This window comes from Eutrigla gurnardus (assembly GCF_963514095.1).
Source record: "Eutrigla gurnardus genome assembly, chromosome: 21".
Classification (NCBI taxonomy): Eukaryota; Metazoa; Chordata; class Actinopteri; order Perciformes; family Triglidae; genus Eutrigla; species Eutrigla gurnardus.
In genome coordinates, this window is record NC_139932.1 from 10,872,134 (window position 1) to 10,890,198 (window position 18,065).

An 18,065-nucleotide genomic window follows, 5' to 3' on the forward strand; every position below is an offset into this window, starting at 1 on the left:
TTATGTCCATCAAAGCGTCTGGAGAAAGAGGGTTAAGCTCTCTATTGTGCCAAGGGAAAGTTGAAAGTAAATGGATTTAAATCTGCGGTGATTTCTGATATGGCGCAGTAAAAAGACACTTTGGCTAGAAAAAGGATTCCTTATGTCATTTGTTTAGCTCCATCAACCACCCACGACCCATTCCCTACTTGAGATGATAATTTTCGATGCTAACAAGGCCTTAATGAGCACTCGGGGAGTTTCGGTTCCAAGGTGTTTTATGTGCTGTCATTTTGGGGGATTCAACAGTAGAAAAAAGTAATGGAGGGGTACAATCAATGAGATGGAGATGGAGAGACGCAAAGGAGAAGGGGAAAAGAGTGATGACTGAAGAGATGAGTGAGAAATAGAGGAGCATAATATCTGTTTTTTGGCCTTCCCCTGACAAGAAATGCCCTTGGTCATCGAAGCATTTGCATTCCGTCTCGTTCTCCACCCTGCTCTCAATTTGCTATCCAAGGTCTGTTCATTTTTCCATCCTTGAGCTCATTTCATGAATAGGCTTGTCAATATTGATGAGGGTCACAATGGTTTACTCCTTAACCAGGGGGCAAGACAGAAGAAAGTCAAAAGAGCGGGATAAAGACGCGTCCCACATGTGGTTTTATCTCATAATGAAATGTGCCGCGTGTCTGCGATAATGTCTCAATGCCGGCGCTGTTGAACGTGCGCCGTGCTTTTCTATACGTTTGTATCCACACGGAAGGTGTTGGCACATTTACCTCATGTAGAAATAAAAAAGCATTATCATTTCATTTCCCAAACCCAGCAAAAGCTTCAGGCAAAATCCTGTTATTTGATCTAATAGGAAAAACACTTCAAGAAAACACGCACTTCTTTTGTGGAAGGAAGAAGATTTGAACAGAGGGCTGCCTCATTCAAATATCCATCCTCAGCTCTCAATGGGAAGCAGCTTAGCTGAGGAAAGGAACCACTGATTTTGAGCAGAGCACTAAAAATGCACCTGAATATGTGAGGTGGTTCAATTCTGACTTTCTAAAGGAGCATAATTATTGCAAACCTCTGTGATTAAAGACTTTGTACAGTTTAGTGTTGTTTTTAGTTCCACAGTTGATAAGGTACGTGGGTGCTAATTCATGCCATATACATCTATATGACTCCTGTGACAGATTGTGATTTGTCCAGGGTGCATTCGCCCGTCGCCCAGTGTGAGCTGGGACAGGCTGTGGGTATTTTGCACAAATATTGATGAATGAACATTTAAACCGTACTTAAGTAAGTGGTCCCAGTGCAAATGATCTCCAAGTTCTTGTTGTTGGATCTGCGTTGGCTGACTGACTGACGAGCTCGTAGGCTCAGCCCACCGTTTCAATTAAGAAAACCCTTCTGGTAGAGGAGTAAATTATGCACATGGTGGGAAATTAACAACAAACAGCACTGCTAAAAAACTCAAATTATGACTGAGAGCACCAGTCACACCAAATTATGTTTGGACAATTTTCTACAGTCTGAAAAAGCAATAGAGCGGTGCAAGGATGTCGTATTTTTGGAGGCCAACTCCGAAAGTTAGCGTGGCATTGTTTGCCTCGACGAAAAGCCAGTGGGGTTTCGGATTATAGCAGAAAATACGCTCTGTGGTAAACACAATGACAACTACACAGTTAGTTCAGCAAGACAAGCTTCACAAATGAACAACACGTTTTACAAAAGCTAACATTAGGATATCAATGCACAAGTAGAACAGGGCTGTAAATGCGGACTCGTCTGCATGACTATATTGTGTAATCTCATTCAGCCACTTGATAGCAACTGCCTTTTTTCAAAATTCACGAATGAGATGTACTGACGTATTAATATCGTAGAACAAAACGTTAAAATCTTTTAAACTTATGTCTTATTTCAGGCATCTAACCAAAAACCCACTCCAAAAAAAGGGTTGAATTCAAGACGAGGGAACCGGAAATGCAAAAATGCTTGCTCATTTACGGGGCGTCTAACAGTAAAACAACAGCAAAGCTTTGGACCGTAGCTGTTGATGCGGCAGCAGCCACCAAGTGAACATAAAAAACACTTAATCAGTGCCATAAAACAGGGCTTAACTAGAGAATAATAGCATCTATAATTCACCTGGCAGTGATGCATTTAGGAAAAAGACCACACAGGATTTGTTAAAAGCTGATCCACTGATGCTCATTTATTACTGATGATGGGGTATTAAATCCACTGTGCTGTTTGTTGTTTGTACCATCGAATATCAAAACAGAAAAGCTGCATCAACAGGAAGACGGCTGGTTGTGTGTGTGTGTGTGTGTGTGTTCAATGTGAGGACAGCTGGCAATCTGGCCTCCATTCAGTGTACAAAGGTGTGTTTGCCTGTGTGTGTGTGTGTGTGTGTGTGTGTGTCTATCAATGTGTCTGAGTGATGTATGTTAGTGTGTGCTGAAAACACTTTCAAACAGTTCATTATCCAAGCAGTTGGAAATCCATTTGGCAAACAGGGTAAGGTCTGTTAATACGATTAAAATCTCTCAGCACCCGACCATCAAGAAAGGCCCACCCGGTGACACACACACACGCACGCACACACGCACACACACACACACACACACGCACACACACACACACACAAATGCATGCACGCACGCACACACACACACACACACACACACACACACACACACACACACACACACACACACACACACACACACACACACACACAAATGCATGCACGCACGCACACACACACACACACACACACACACACACACACACACACACACACACAAACATGCATGCACGTACGCACACACGCACACACGCACACACGCGCACACACACACACACACACACACACACACACACACACACACACACACACACACACACACACACACACACACACACGTCTTTTTATCAGTTGAAGATACAGCTAGTTAATGAAACCAGCACAAAACCAAAGTGATTTGTTGTTGATTGCCTTCTTCCTCAAAGTCTCTCTCTATTTATGTCCAATTTCCTCCTGCTTCCACTAGAAGTCCAGTCTAGAAGAGCACTGCTGTAGAAATCAGCCAGCATGTGTGTGTATGCACCAACATGCCTCCGCTTTCTATTTAATCTTAATTAGCCCCCCCCTTCCCGTTCCCTTTCCTTGTATACAAAGAATATTAAGTTAATTAATGACGCGTGGGAGCAGCATCGGATAGACAGATATGTATGAGAAACACAGACGAAAAGATGTAGTCATGAAGAAAAAGACAAAGAAAAGAATGACAAAGACAAGAATCGGCACAATTCATTCCCGGGGCGTACAATATTAAGGCCATTACAGGTCGCCTCTATCGGCGTGTTCATGGGAGAAATATGAGGTGAAGACAGAGGAGGATGAACGGATGAGAGACTGTGGTTGAACCTCTCCATCAGCTGGAATCAAGACCTGTTGCTACAACAACAGATTCAGGTGCTACAGACACTAAAAAGTGGAAACAAAAAATGGTATAAATTGAAAAAATGGAGATAAATCTTGCAGCACTTTTGGCTCTAAAAGAAGAGGCATCGTTAAAAAAAATGATGTGAAAATGCTCAAGTAGTCATTTTGATATTTAAATGGTGTTTTCAAAATAAGTCAGCTTTGTGTGGATGTAGTTTTTTTTACAAGTGTCTCTCCCTCTCCTCCCCTCTCTCTCCCTCCAAAGCAGTGCCTTTGTCTCTCAACTGGTAATGAGGTAAAGTCTGCAGAGACACTGAAACGAAAGCTTCATCAGCAAAGACCAGTCCCATCATGCTGCGGCCCACACACACACACACACACACACACACACACACACACACACACACACACACACACACACACACACTGGCTTCATCAGCAAACGCCAGTGTCATCATGCTGTAAGGTGCACAAACACACACACACACAGCAAAGACCATCATCATGGCATGTTGCACATACACACAGAGAAAACAGAAGCCCTTCCTTTGCTTCTGTTTTGTGTGCGTGCAGGAGCTGGAAGAAGAAGGCAACGGGGATGAAAAAAAAACAATTCAACAGAGGTGGTGGTTGGATGGTAGCGAAGAAAGGAAAAATATAGAAAGAGGGACCGAGGCAGGAGGGAAGAGAGAGAGAGAGATAAAGAGAGACACACAAGGTGACAGGAAGGGAGACGGAAGCTGAGCGAAGTGATGGTGTACTGAAGTGAGGCCTAAATACAAACAGTTTTATCTGTTGACACCCACTACCTCCTGACACGGCCGTCAACTGTACTTATTACCACGTTCTCCGCAGACACACCGGCCTGTCACCTCGACACACACACACACACACACACACACACTGGGGGGTTTATGTGCCTGCACGCACACACTGGATCTTAGCGGGGGCCGGGGCGGTACACCTCAGGACAACACACAGCACACAAGGTTCTTGTCCAATCCACACATAGTAATTTCCAGTAGCAGACAGGTGGGTGCGACGGGCTGCACTCTGGGGCATCTCTGCAGCGAGCCTGTCAGACTGGTGTTTAGCCTAGCTACGGGCTAAGGGGCTCGCTGGTTAGCTCGGGATGTTATGACAGCCCCCGCAACCTGCCTACACGGGTCACCGGGCAGCTCAGAGCTCCACCGTATGCGTGTTTGTGTTAGCGGGTGTGTGTGTGTTACATCTCAGTGTGTCTGGGGGGGGAGAGAAAGCCCACATACCCTAAATGGTGTGACGCCAGGCATAGAATAAATTTACACAGACAAACAGGTTAAGGTGTATTTGCATTTACTTTTGCCCGAAGGACATTCTTGTTGTGTCTGTGGTTTCAGAAGGTTTGTCAGCTGGTGTGCTGCATTCAAAAGCTTTGTTCTAATAGAATGGTAATTTGAGGCTGAGTCCATGAGTGTATTTAATGCAGTCACACACATTTTTAAATGATCCTATAGCTTTGGCACCCAGCGTAGACTCCATGACATTAAGCCAGCCCTCACCTGATCTGACATAACTAGTGCTGAAACTATCAAAGTGATGGGCAGAGCAGAAATGGAACTGGATGAGATAAAGGGAAAAAAAGAAAACTGCCATTTTCTTATGCTTTGAGGTCAGTTGTTAACCAAGCAGTGCTAAAATAAAAACAACATCCAAATCTCGGTGACAGCTAATTATTTTAGGCTGGAGTGGATCGTTACCAGGCAACGCTAAGTTATTGAAACTTTTTGAGTTTTTTTTTTCCTTGGGAGCTATTGTTGTCTTTAAAAATAGAAGCACCAACGGCATCACCTTTAATCATCTCTGCTTCTGTCAAGAAACTGGTAATCACTATAAGGTGAGAGAGAGAGAGAGAGAGAGAGAGAGAGAGAGAGAGAGAGAGAGAGAGAGAGAGAGAGAGAGAGGTGGACACATAGGACAACGAAAGGAGATCAATGGAGTCACAAGGTTGAGGAAGCAGTCAATACACACAGATGTGACACTCCAGTGACACACATTTCTGCAGTCTAGGACGGAGCCCCTGAACTGTTCCTGAGCAGATGGTCTGTGTGTGTGTCCACCTGTGCGTCGGTGTTGAGGTGTGTGCGTTCGTGTGACCTTGACCTGCCGGCTGATATCGCTGCCAAACTTCCGACCGAGAGACAACAGGCTGCCATAGGACCTTTCCATACAAACACAAATGGTCACACGTACACCTAGCATATGGGTTTTAACACCCTGCCAACAACAACAACCTGAACAACTGACATACTGCTGGTTTTCACAGCATTATACTGCATTTAAAAAACATGGATTCGGCCACAGGGTGGCACTGTTTCCCCATCTTTCATCACAATCCACAAGAGAGAAAGGGGAGTGAGAGAGAGGCTCCCTGTGTTCTGCAGTGCTGGTTACCGGGTCTCTCCTTAGATTTACCTCAGACCAGTGGTTATTGCGGTGCCCTTGTCCAGGTCTCTCTCTTTGCCATACAAGCACACAGATGCAGACACACACAGCCACAGCATACACGTAGATTAACATGCACAATACATGGGAAAACAGGCAAACTTCTGCAGCCTTCCTCAAAAGCAGGCTTCCCACTGTGGTCATTTCCTTTCCTCAATTCACGTGTTTCTCTCAAGGTGGTAAAGTCTGAACATTATGGACCTGCATTTATATAGCGCTTTTCTCACCTTCTAGTCCATCTGCCTCAGCCTGCTTTTTCACTGCTCATAATGGTTGGCCAACGCTAGTTTTCGCAAATATCTTTACAACTAAACTGTTGTTTGAAAATACTACGTACAGTTTGTGAGCATGTCATCACCTGGAGGCTTCAATTCCGAGATATAGAGGATTCAGTTTCTAAATAATTGATTTTGTCAAGTGGTTGCACATATTCTTTGAAACATGGCAGAAATTCTCTATTTGTGCTATTTTATTCTATATTTCAACTAATTTTCAACTGTCAGTATTAAACCACCTCATTCAAAAGTCACGATATGGTGGGCGGGCAATTTGTCTCGCTAATTTCTTTTCTCAATTTTCCATTTAAGACGCTCAAATAGAGATAATAAATTAGAACCAGGGAATAAGTGAGTAACTAACTCACGGAGTCAGAGCACATAGTGTATATGTGGGCATGGCGGTGTTTCATCCATACACTTTCATGCTATATTTATGCCAAACGATATCAGAAATGAGAGTCTACATCTTTTCAAAAGGAAACCTTTCCTTCTTAGTGAGCCCCAAATGCATAATTTCATCTTCATCATACTTTCATACAAGCCGTATGGTCACTTCCAATCACAGGTGTGAGCTGCGGAGCACGCTTTATGAATATTCATGTCCTAAACATAAATATGGTGATTTCAAAAATGCTGATTGGCTTGGCTAAGTGTGCTTGGGTGAGAGCAAAGGGATACATAACCACATGTGCGTATGTGGCAGTGTGTGTGTGTGTGTTTGTGTGAGGGTGTGTGTTGCTGTGTCTTGGAGCCGGAGGCCGGCCAATCCAAAAGCCATGAATGTGTAAACAATGCACTCTGCAATTCCCAATCAACACCTCCACACCGCCCACGCCTCGTAATCAGAGAGTGGGAGAAAGAGCGAAAAAAAGGACTGAAAAGCCATCACTGCCATTTCTCCATAATCAAAGTTGACAGAGGGTAGAAATAACGCAGTAATCAATGGTACTCCACATCCAGTACAGTAGAGGACATTTCAGTTTACTTCTTTGTCTATTTTTCTTTTCCCCCCCGGAGGGAAACTTGGCTTGCAATATCGGCACGTTACAAACAATAGCGATGTCCAAACAGAGAGCACCTATCCACTCAAATACATGACACACAAAAGAAGCTAATTAACTCGACAACAAAGCATAAGAGGTAAACAAGTTGTACAACACATTTGAGATGCAGGGAGACTGAGGTTGGTTGAATGTTGGTTTTCAGCAGGTGGAAGTAGCCAAAATGTTTTTAGAACAATTTAAAGTCCATTTATTTGTCCAAGAAAGCACACGTTCCACTTCTTCTGCTCCTTCGTCAAAATAATGGAATATGAGTATTGTGAAAGATAGAAAGCATGGAGGCAGAAAGAGACTGATACCTACTGAGAGCAATAATGTTAGAAAATCTGACTGATAAAGTTTTCACTCTGTTTCTCCTTGCAAACTCGTTTCATGTCATCTTCCTCCTTTTCTTCCCTTTCTCTCTTTATGTGCCTTTCTCACTTTCATCTCTCACTCCGCTCTCTCCCGTCCACGCCGTCTTCTCCAACTCCATTCTATGCCTTTTCCAGTGAAAGATATTTTTCTATAACTTCCATTCACTTAGTTTTTTCAATTTACCTCCCCGCAAGCCCTCCTTTCTTTCGCCATCTTTTCCATCACCCTTCCTATCACACTCTTTCCTGTCAAGGACACAAGTTTCTGAAAGGGATAAAAAAAAAAATATCTATGAATACTACGAATCACCCTTCTCTTTATGTCTTCTTCTTCCCTCCCTCCTCCTCCTTCTCCTTCTTCTTGCTGTTCTTGTTGTTGTTCTTCTTCTTCTCCTCCTCCTCCTTCTTCTCCTCCTCCTCCTTCTTCTTCTTCTTCTTCTTCTTCTTCTTCTTCTTCTTCTTCTTCTTCTTCTTCTTCTTCTCCTCCTCCTCCTCCTCCTCCTCCTCCTCCTCCTTCTTCTTCTTCTTGTTCTTCTCCTTCTCCTTCTTCTTCTTCTCCTCCTCCACAAAGCTCTCAGAGCACTGATTTCCCCCCTTGCCTGTCAAGGCTGGACAGCAGGTATACTCACAAAAATATAAATGTATGAATATGAAATAAACACTGACAACCGTGCACACACACAGAGTTGACTTGACCATCTGTCTCGTGCATCGACGAGTGTGTGTGTGTGTGTGTGTGTGTGTGTGTGTCTGTGCAGGTGTGAAGTAGAGCTGTACCATTACATCACGTGATTTAAATCGATCATTAGCTTGTGCGTATTGTTTCAGATTTGATGGCTTCATAATGTGGTTCCCTGGATTTTATATTTAATGCATAGAATTAAGAAATCTTCACTGCATCATCATCATCCCCTAGTGATTGTAGTACAGATTTCAACACATTAACACATGTAAATATCTATTTATAAGGTTATTATTGTTATCGTGGCTTCAAGGGAAAGTCCTGTGATATCAGGGGTTTTATCACCATGACAACAGCAAAACGCAAGGGAAACAGCAAGCACTTATAAAGTGTTGGCAAGCGCATGACAATTTAGAGACACTGACAGCACAAAAATATTTTCTGCCAACTACTCCATTCCAAGGTTGTGAGCCTTTACAAACCCATGCCGGTGGAAACTAAGTGCATCTACAACTAAAGGCTTTCTGGTTGGGGTGTGTTACTGTACATGTAAAAAGGACTCTTACCTGGCGAAGTCGAGATCAGCCTCCCTGGACATTGTGATGTTGGTGAGATTCTGTTGGAGGACGAAGATGTTCCTGCACATCTTCTTGATACCAGACTCGCTGATCCGCTTAAAGTACTGGGCCCCGTTGATTAGGATACAGGAGATCAGGTGACCCAAACCTGGTGAAGGGGAGGATAACGGGAGGGAGGAAGAGAAAATAAACAACTGTCAGATAGGCAGAGAGAAGATTAACAATCTCTGTGAAAATTATAATTTGACATATTTCTCAAGAAGCTCTTTAGACCTCATCCTATGTCTGTACTGACCTTCAAAGATGTACTGGAACTTGTGCTGATGCAGGCCGGCCCCCATGGCCTCCTCTATGGCTGAGATGTCCTTGTTCAGTTTGACCACCAGGGGGTCGTAGTCCATGCTCTCCACATTAGCCACTATGGCATAATTACCTTGCTTCGTCAGGGGCATCAGGTAATGGAAACAATGGACCCTGGATTGAGATGTGGGAGGATAGTGAAGTTGAAGGATAGACAGAAGATTAGATGTTTGTTCTCTTTACATTTCAGATCTGATTGTGCCGTAATAATAAAAAAAACAGTGCCCCTCTAACAGCTCAACTATAACAAGTGTGTTTCAAAATATTACAGGATGTAGAGAGAAAAAATAAAGGTGTTTCATAAACTGTGGAGGTGAGAAAGCGTGGGTTATATTAGTCCTTAGAATATGTCCTTAGAGTTTACAGGCAGACTTGACTCACTTGTCAAAACATGCTTGTAAAATACCTTATTTAGCTACCACTCCATCACTGCATGATACCATTCAGTCCAGAAATATGATTAGTTAAGGTCAATCTGAAGAGCACCACTAAATACAGTGTGGTGTTCAACTCCGAGAGGTATTAAAAAAGAATTAAACATCAAGTAAATTTACAGCCTGCTGCCCATAAAAAAGTCTTCCACTTCAGGTCTTGTGTTGAAATAAAACTCGCCTGATGACAAAATGATACCCGACCTGCAGGTATCTTAGGTCAGCCTGCGCTCATTCAAGCAATGATGTTTTAGAAATGAATTACTACTTACATATTTATATGAACCTTTAAGTAATATTTGACTAAAATGTTTACATTTTATTTTAACTGACCTGTCTGCAAATGACCAGAATATATACACATATATATGTATATATATATCATTAGAAATATTTGTGTTTGACTCAACAAAAGCATGTTTTAACATTGATGGAGTGTATGCCAGAGAGGCTCATTTTTATGCCTAAAGCGCTGCATTGTAGACATTTCGTATTCCATTATATCTAGATTTCTTTTCGTGGAGATTCCAATGAAGATGCAGTACAAACACAGATTTATGACCTTAGCCAGTGAGCAGTAACTGTGGATCAGCAACTGTGCTCAAGGGTTATTCTATTGACTTTTTTTTTTTTTTTGGTAAAAAAACTCATATCCAACTGCCACGAACAAGGCTGATTTAACTTTACATGAGATCTAATACAAGAAAAGGGTAAAACATTAACATTTAACTCTTTCTTTTTGATTTTCATTCTCATTTTTGATAACTGTTAAGCAGCATACCCTTTTGGGCTGTAACAATAAAATAAAAACACTAGCTCTAGTTAGTCCATGTTAACATTTCATTACCATGGTAGCACATATCTTTAATATTACTTTTAGGACTGTAATGGGTAGAGGGGTGAATTTTAACACAACCTTTAACACTGTGCTACATCTTCCTGCCCTTTTAAACACCTTCATCTTAGTCGGAGGTCCTCGAGGGCCACAGAACACTCATTTCTGTCTAGACTTAAGGAGTCAATACTCTCATAATTCCATCATCACACTGCCCTGAGCAGAAAGGTATAAAATGATATGGGTGAATGTCTCTTCCCCCTAAGGCGACGCCAACAACTACACCACATTTTCAGTGCCTTCACCGCACTTCCCTCTCTCTCTATTCAATCATTTCTCCCACTTAGCTACTGTATCTCCCTTCTTTACCCCCCCCCCCCCACCATCGCTTTAACCTCCACACGCATCTCTCTCCCACCTCCTCTTCACTCCCCACTTGCTCTCTTCCTCATGGCTTCATTTAACTGGTACCACTATCAGGGGAAATTCGCTAGATGGGGAGAGTCAATGGAGTGTAGCGTATAGCTAGACATCAGCCTCAGGGAGGGTTTTCTACTGAAATCATAAACAATATTGCATAAGCTATACAATAGTCTCGAGGGAAATGGCGGTACATGGAGGGATGGAACGAGGGGGCGAGGGATGATTGAGGACTATTAGTGGTTGTGGGGAAGGAAGTATATGGTGTGGTAAATGAACTTGGTTATTGACATTCACACAAACACATATTCAAGACGAAGTATAAGCTCGACTCCGGAACTTATGTGTTTTTTTTTTTGGTAATTATTGTCCACATGATTTAAAGTAATACCGTAACGGTTTGTGTTTCATTCAGGGAGTGACACAGATAAGTGATGTCAATGCACAGCTCTTGGGAAGAAGAAGAGAGTGACTGCTTGCATCATTCAACCGCTGCACAGACATAGCAAACCCCCGAAAACGCACGACAAAGACAGAAATACTAATCAAGATGCACCGGCTGGCAATCTGGGGAGTAAATATAATTAAATGTGCCGCTTTTCTACTGAGTTAACATCCATCAACCCTGGGAAAGAAGACAGTGGCACATCTTAACGTGGAACTTATAAACACACGAGCACTAAGCTCGGAGTATATTGGTGTAAAGACTATGACTGGCACTAATACATGGATATGCTTCACCTGCGAAATGGCTAATAAGAACAACTAATAAACAAATGTTAAGTAAATACATTCAATTAAATAAGAGGAATTGATTTAAGAACTTTATTTACATCAATTGGATTGGGTTGACCCTATATTTTAAACTTGAAAGCAAGGATTCCTGATGACTTCTAGTCCCACAGTGACATCAGCTTTGGAGCACTCATAAAGGATCTGCCAGAGGCCACAAGCCAAGATCATAAGATGACAATAACAATACCTTAAAAAACCCATACGTGTGTTTTCATTTCTGCAATTTCTGACTAGCGTGGGTGAGTTTCTGCTGCATACCTGACCTCCAGGTGCAATACCAGGAGACAGCGGTCGGCAATATCCTGGAAGCCCCTTGACAGGTCACTTAGGGTCTGGAGAATCTGCTCTCTGCTCCGTTCACTCTCACCGACCACCTGGCTGTCTGCCGAGCACGGAGATGCACCTGGGTGGACAGAACAGACAGAAAGATGGGATGAAAGATCCAGGATAAAGTTTAAATATCTGAAGGCTGCTGAAGAGTGCTTGAGCGATCTGTTAAAGCCCTATTAGCTGCTCTGTAGTCGACCCTGACCCCTGCGGCCACACTGACAAAATAACACCCGCTCATGCTGTACACACAAAATAAAAGCCATTAGCTCAACTTCACACAATTCCTGAGTCCTTCAGCGTGTTCTTGTACTTTCTTCTCACCTCTTGTGCTGAGACAGCAGGAGCATGTGTCAGTGCACTGCGTTGTAAACCACACAAAAGACCTGTGTGTGTGTGTGTGTGTGTGTGTGTGTGTGTGTGTGTGAGCCAGGGAGCATGATGAGTGTATATAAATTCAGCCCGGTGGAGATCAATGGCCATAAATTAGCAAGGGGAGGAAAGGGAGAGAAATTGGCCCCGTCAGTCATATGTAAGTCTATTTGGTCAATGAGGCGAGAGTGTGTGTGTGTGTGTGTGTGTGTGTGTGTACGAAGAGTGACTGTTGAGCAGGAGAATGCAGGGGTCCAGGATCGATGTGCCGCAGTCAAAGCCAGCTCCCCAGTTACTCTTCCTGCCTGCCCTTCCGAAGGTCACACATGCATGCTCACAGGCTCACATGCACCGAGTGGCACCAAGTCTAAAGTAAGGCCACGACCTGTTCATTAGTGTTCCCTCTGTATGACCAACACCTTCGACTGATATTCACCAAAAACACATAGTGAGCATCATTGCACATAGTGAGCATCATTGCACATAGTGAGCATCATTGCTTGTACAAGGGCTCATTCACATATTGTATCCCTAAAGTTTAAGGAGATTTGCCCTCGACTGATGACAGTTTTTAAATATATTTTTCTTATTTAGAAATGTTGCTGTTGGAATAGAAGTCCGACAGTTTGACTTCCCTGAACTTAAATTAGCTTGTGAAGCTAAGAGAGTTTTTCCAGCTACCTCTGAGGTTTCCAGCTAACTGGGAAACATGTGCAGTATGTTCAAGGTAAGTGGGTGGTAAAGGATTTAATCAAAAACCTGGGTTTCCTTCAGCTGGGAAGTGACACATGAGGAATATCAATGCACAGAATTCACTTTTTGGGGGAAGAACACACTGGCTATTTGCATTTTGATGTGTCAAATACATATACTACTAAAGAATGGATATAGTTCACCAGCGGCATGGCTAATTAGGACAGCTAACAAACAAATGTTTATGAATTTATGAATACAGTAAGTTTAATAGGAGACACTGATTTACTAGAAACCTTTAAGACAACCAGACCTTAACAGTTGGAACAAACTTTGAGAGAACTTATGAAAGAGACATACATCTATGGAGAACATACTATATATATAATACAGGTGCTTCTTAGAAAGTGTAATAACACATTACTAAGGCCAACTTAAGTTCACATCTTACTGTTCACGTAATTCATTCACCGCTTGAAACTCCTTGCCACCTTCACAGGGTGATTGCTTCTCTGTGTTTATGTTTGCATATTCTGTATGCGCTGGTGAATAGGTGCTTCTGTCCTCATTACAGTTACTTTAAATTAACCCCTGATAAGAGGAAAGACCATTGGCTTAGGCAAACAGCAGCTGGGTATGTGCCACGGCCATCCAATCAACAAAGCAAACACGCCGGGGGAGGGGATGTGATGTGATGTGACATCACTCTGACAGCTGCGCTTATGGCCCCCCGTGTGTCTAACATGTAGAGATAAAGCCCGGAAACTGTATTTCTTATTAAAGGTGTGCGTGTTATGTCTGGGTCTGTAGAAGTGCTATATGTACATGGTGGGAACTTACTTGCTAATTAACTGTCTCCTTGAGTAAACCTCTTGATAGTGTGGGAGTGTGTTTGTGTGTGTGTGTGTGTGTGTGTGTGTGTGTGTGTGTGTGTGTGTGTGTGTGTGTGTGTGTGTGTGTGTGTGTGTGTGTGTGTGTGTGTAAAAAAAATCAGGTATCAAAATGTTCTGTCCTCTCTCACTTCTCGCTCCACAAAGCAGTAAGTTAACCAATTATTAGCCTTCCTTTCCTCTTTTAATCCATTACATTGTCACCACATCTGGAACCCGTGTGATTTCTGAGATAATTAGGGGGTAGGATGGCTATATATTTATTTTTGTTCATCTGACTGTTTCACACTTAACCAGTGTGAGGGTAAAACTACTGTATGACTGGCTTAAACTCTCACAATCTGACGTACAAACTATGGGTTTTGTTGTGTGTTTGGGATTGAAAGAAAAAGTCAATCAACAGTCAAGACATCTACATTAGCGACCGCCTCCACCAGCAGAAACCTAAGTGCTAAAGGATTAGATCTTGATGTTGGCAATATCAGTATTAAACCAGCTTAATGAGCCACGGGAACAACAAACAAGATTGGTCTTAAGAGAAAAAATCCACAGTGATTTCTCAAGGGAGCAGAGCATAATGACATTAATAGACTTCATTTGATTGCATTTAGCGGATGTTGTTTATTCTCCCCAGTCATCTTATCCAATCATTAATTGATAAAGAATCCAGCACTGAAACGCAACACTGACAACAAAAAGCCACAAATAAATAAATACAACCAACGCAGCTGAGTAACCTGAACGCTACATTGAATGATCTATGACTTTTTTTTATGTCTATTTGCAGCAAAGGAAGGAACATTAACAACAAGTGTTTGGTGCAGCTAGCACAACCTGATGTATATAAAACTGTCATTTAGCAAGTCGCTAAAGTCGTATTTAAAGCTCCCAACAAAAGGCAGATATTTATCCGATGAAGACCATTGTGTGTGTGTGTGTGTGTGTGTGTGTGTGTGTGTGTGTGTGTGTGTGTGTGTGTGTGTGTGTGTGTGTGTGTGTGTGCACGCAAGAGAAAGAGCAAGATCATTTTACTTCCCCTGCCTGGAGTGTTTTCCCTCCAAAAGTGTGTGTGTGTGTGTGTGTGTGTGTGTGCACATAGGCGAGTGTGTGAAAGTGACTCGAAGGCTTCTGTTTCCTCTCATGTGCATTACGCTCACTCACTTTGGCAGCAGAATGAGGGAAAAAAAGGGCTCGCTGTGGCACACACTGCTGGAGGTCTCTCCAGGGGGTGTTCATGAAGCACACACATGCCCAAAAACACAAGACAGACACACACAAACCCCGCGCTGCTTTGATGATGCGAGGGAGTCGTCGCAGCATGGGGGGGCACCATTAGAGTCAGGGACAGACGGGCAAAAGGAGACGACTCATTGGTCCTGACTGACAACTTTCTTGCCCTCTTTTTTTTTTTTTTCTTTCTCTCTGCTGATTAAACGCGATGCTATGTACGCGCGTGTCATGTATCTGTTTATGCGCTCATGTGAAGGTATGCGTGTATGTGTGCGCGCTGTGCTTATCCAATTATTTTTGAATCCCATTTAAGGGGAACGTCTGTTGCACGCCATCTGCAGAAGATGAGGGTGGCAGACATTAAGGGAGAAGATCAGTGATGGAATCCGCATTCTTACGCACATGCAAGCATGCAGATGCATACATACAGGGACGATTCATATTAAGCACAAGCTCAATCGTGCACTCTTTGGCCTGAGTGCCATTTAGAGACTAAAACGACAAATACGGATGGTAAACATCTGATGCAAGTCATGATCGGCTTTGTTTAAAAAGCACAGGAATGGCGAGGAAAATAGAGAAAGATAGGCAAAGGACAGAATCCTGCAGTGGTGGTAAGATGAATGATTCATAAATGACTGTGTAAGAGAAGAGGGGAGTTATTAATTATTTTACTGCCTCTGGAAAAGGATGAACATTTGCACCTGGGGAACTTAACTTCTGTCCAAAGAAACTGAGGGGGGAGAACGAAAAAAAAATGGAGAATGAGACTGAAGTATTTTCATATCTGAAGACCAGCAAACTGCTTAATTGTGTCTTATAAAAGGAGAGAATCAACACTTGCAAGACATTTTGGACAGAAACGGCTATAAAACCCACACAGACAGAAAAACAAAAGAGAAAAATGGTCTAGTGAAAAAAACCATCATCATCTCCCTCTGCAACTTGTCCCCCAGGCCTCTGCACTGAATAAGAATGAGTTCTTAGTCAACTTGCCTTGTTAAATGGAGTCAAGGAAAAAAAACTGCTAAAGGGGAAAGACCTACACTCGGCATAGTCAAGGTTAAAACAATGTGTGAGAGGAGGAACTTATTCCCACAAGGAGAAATCATGGTTCTTCTTCAGAAACCCTGTAGCATAGATTAGAGGCCTGTTCCGATGTTATGATGGTCAGGTCTCACATAAATGCACACAAGCACATTAAGTGTTGGTGGGAAGCAAAAGTCTGAACAAAAGAAAAGATTGTCCACTATGAAAACGCCTCCAAACTGTTCATGGGCTCCTGTTTGCAGGTCCACGTTGAGTACACAAGGCTCCCAGACACACTGGCAAATATTATTAAAAAATATCTAAAATTCATATAAACACACACAGCAGTCAACAACAACAACAAAAAATGTCTGTCATGCTGACATTGCCCCTCAGGCCTCTATGTGTGTGTGTGTGTGTGTGTGTGTGTGTGTGTGTGACTTTATGCTGAAACTTCCTCTGTCTTGGGATCTTCCACGGAGCTCCCTGAGCAGCAGTGTGTGCTTGATTATTACCCTCCAATTCACCACTTCTGTGAACACACACCTGGTTGGCAGAGGGAGGGCTGCCTCAGGGAATGTGACTATGAGTGACTATCATCCACTACCCATATCCAGTGACAACTAATAGAGGCTAAACAACAACAATGAAACAATTCAGTATTTTCTTCCCTTTCTATATTTCTTACATCTGAGATAGCTTCCGTGCAGCTTCAAGGTGATAACCAGGTTTTGACCACTATATTTTGATCCCTATAATGAATAATATAAAGGTTGTCATAAAAGTATAATTGTAAACTTGATACCGATACCCAGGAAAATACTGGATACCATTATCGATACCACGGAGAAATCACAATGAATAGGGAGAATTTTTTAAATAAAGATTAGAACAATCCAAACAATATCAATAACAACACTTTAAAATGTTGTCTGATGTAGTTAAAACAAAGAAAAAGAAAACAGTATTATAACTGTAAGGTTTATATATGAGAGTGTTCAGATTGTGTTTTATTGTATTGTTAAGCTCAGGGTTTCTGTGAACATAAAATGATTCCATGAAGGAAGGTTCATCTGTAGATGCAGTTGGTGAAGTTGTCGGGAAGCCAGGGGCCTGTACTATGAAGCAGGATTTGGGCTTAGCGAGGTAATTTAAGCGTTTATCCTGGGTTTTCTGTCCTACGACACTGGTAGGGGTAGATCGTCATGGTAACTTACGCTGCAGAGCTAACCTGCTCCGGAGCAGGTTATGTTCCTGATAAGAGATCAACGTGGAGAAACACGCCGCCTACTGACCAATCAGCTCTCTTGGTGCGTGGGTAAAAAAAAAAGAAGCTCAGTGGATTGTGAGAGGGTCTCTTCGGAGAACTAGAGTGTTCAGAGACCGGCAAAAACCCTTTTTCTTTCCCTGACAATGTTTTATATGAGAGAAACAGATTCTCATCGGAGGGAATGACTCATCTGTGTCAGCGTACAGCCTACTTACCACTTTGAATTATGTTTTTATATTCATTTTATTTGCTCCCAAGTCCGTTTTACACCACCGGGATTGCAGCTGAAAGAATTAGGCTGATATTGTCATACACTACGTTATAAGAATACATCTAAGCAACACATTCATTATTTTAAAGTTATATTTTTGTCAGATCTAGTAGTTCCCTCATGATGGGGCAGTCATATTACACGACTACTAATACTATACAACTTACGCATTCACACAGTTGGCGAGTTTTTGTCAGCTGTCCTTCCTGCATTTGGCAGATGAAATTGTTGCCTTTTACCTGTATTATATGTTTAACTTCTTCATATTTCTGT

The 18,065-nt window shown here is 42.5% G+C and overlaps 1 protein-coding gene across 1 annotated transcript in view; it reads right to left on the reverse strand.

Moving 5' to 3' along the window:
* Window positions 1–18,065, reverse strand: part of exoc4 (exocyst complex component 4) — a 106,600-nt gene that overhangs the window by 3,533 nt on the left and 85,002 nt on the right. Inside the window, exons 17-19 of the mRNA XM_084039292.1 lie at window positions 11,969–12,113; window positions 9,165–9,343; window positions 8,858–9,017 (exon numbers count right to left, since the gene is read on the reverse strand). Coding sequence (XP_083895418.1) covers window positions 8,858–9,017; window positions 9,165–9,343; window positions 11,969–12,113 — 484 coding nt within the window. The remainder of the gene's footprint in view (window positions 1–8,857; window positions 9,018–9,164; window positions 9,344–11,968; window positions 12,114–18,065) is intronic.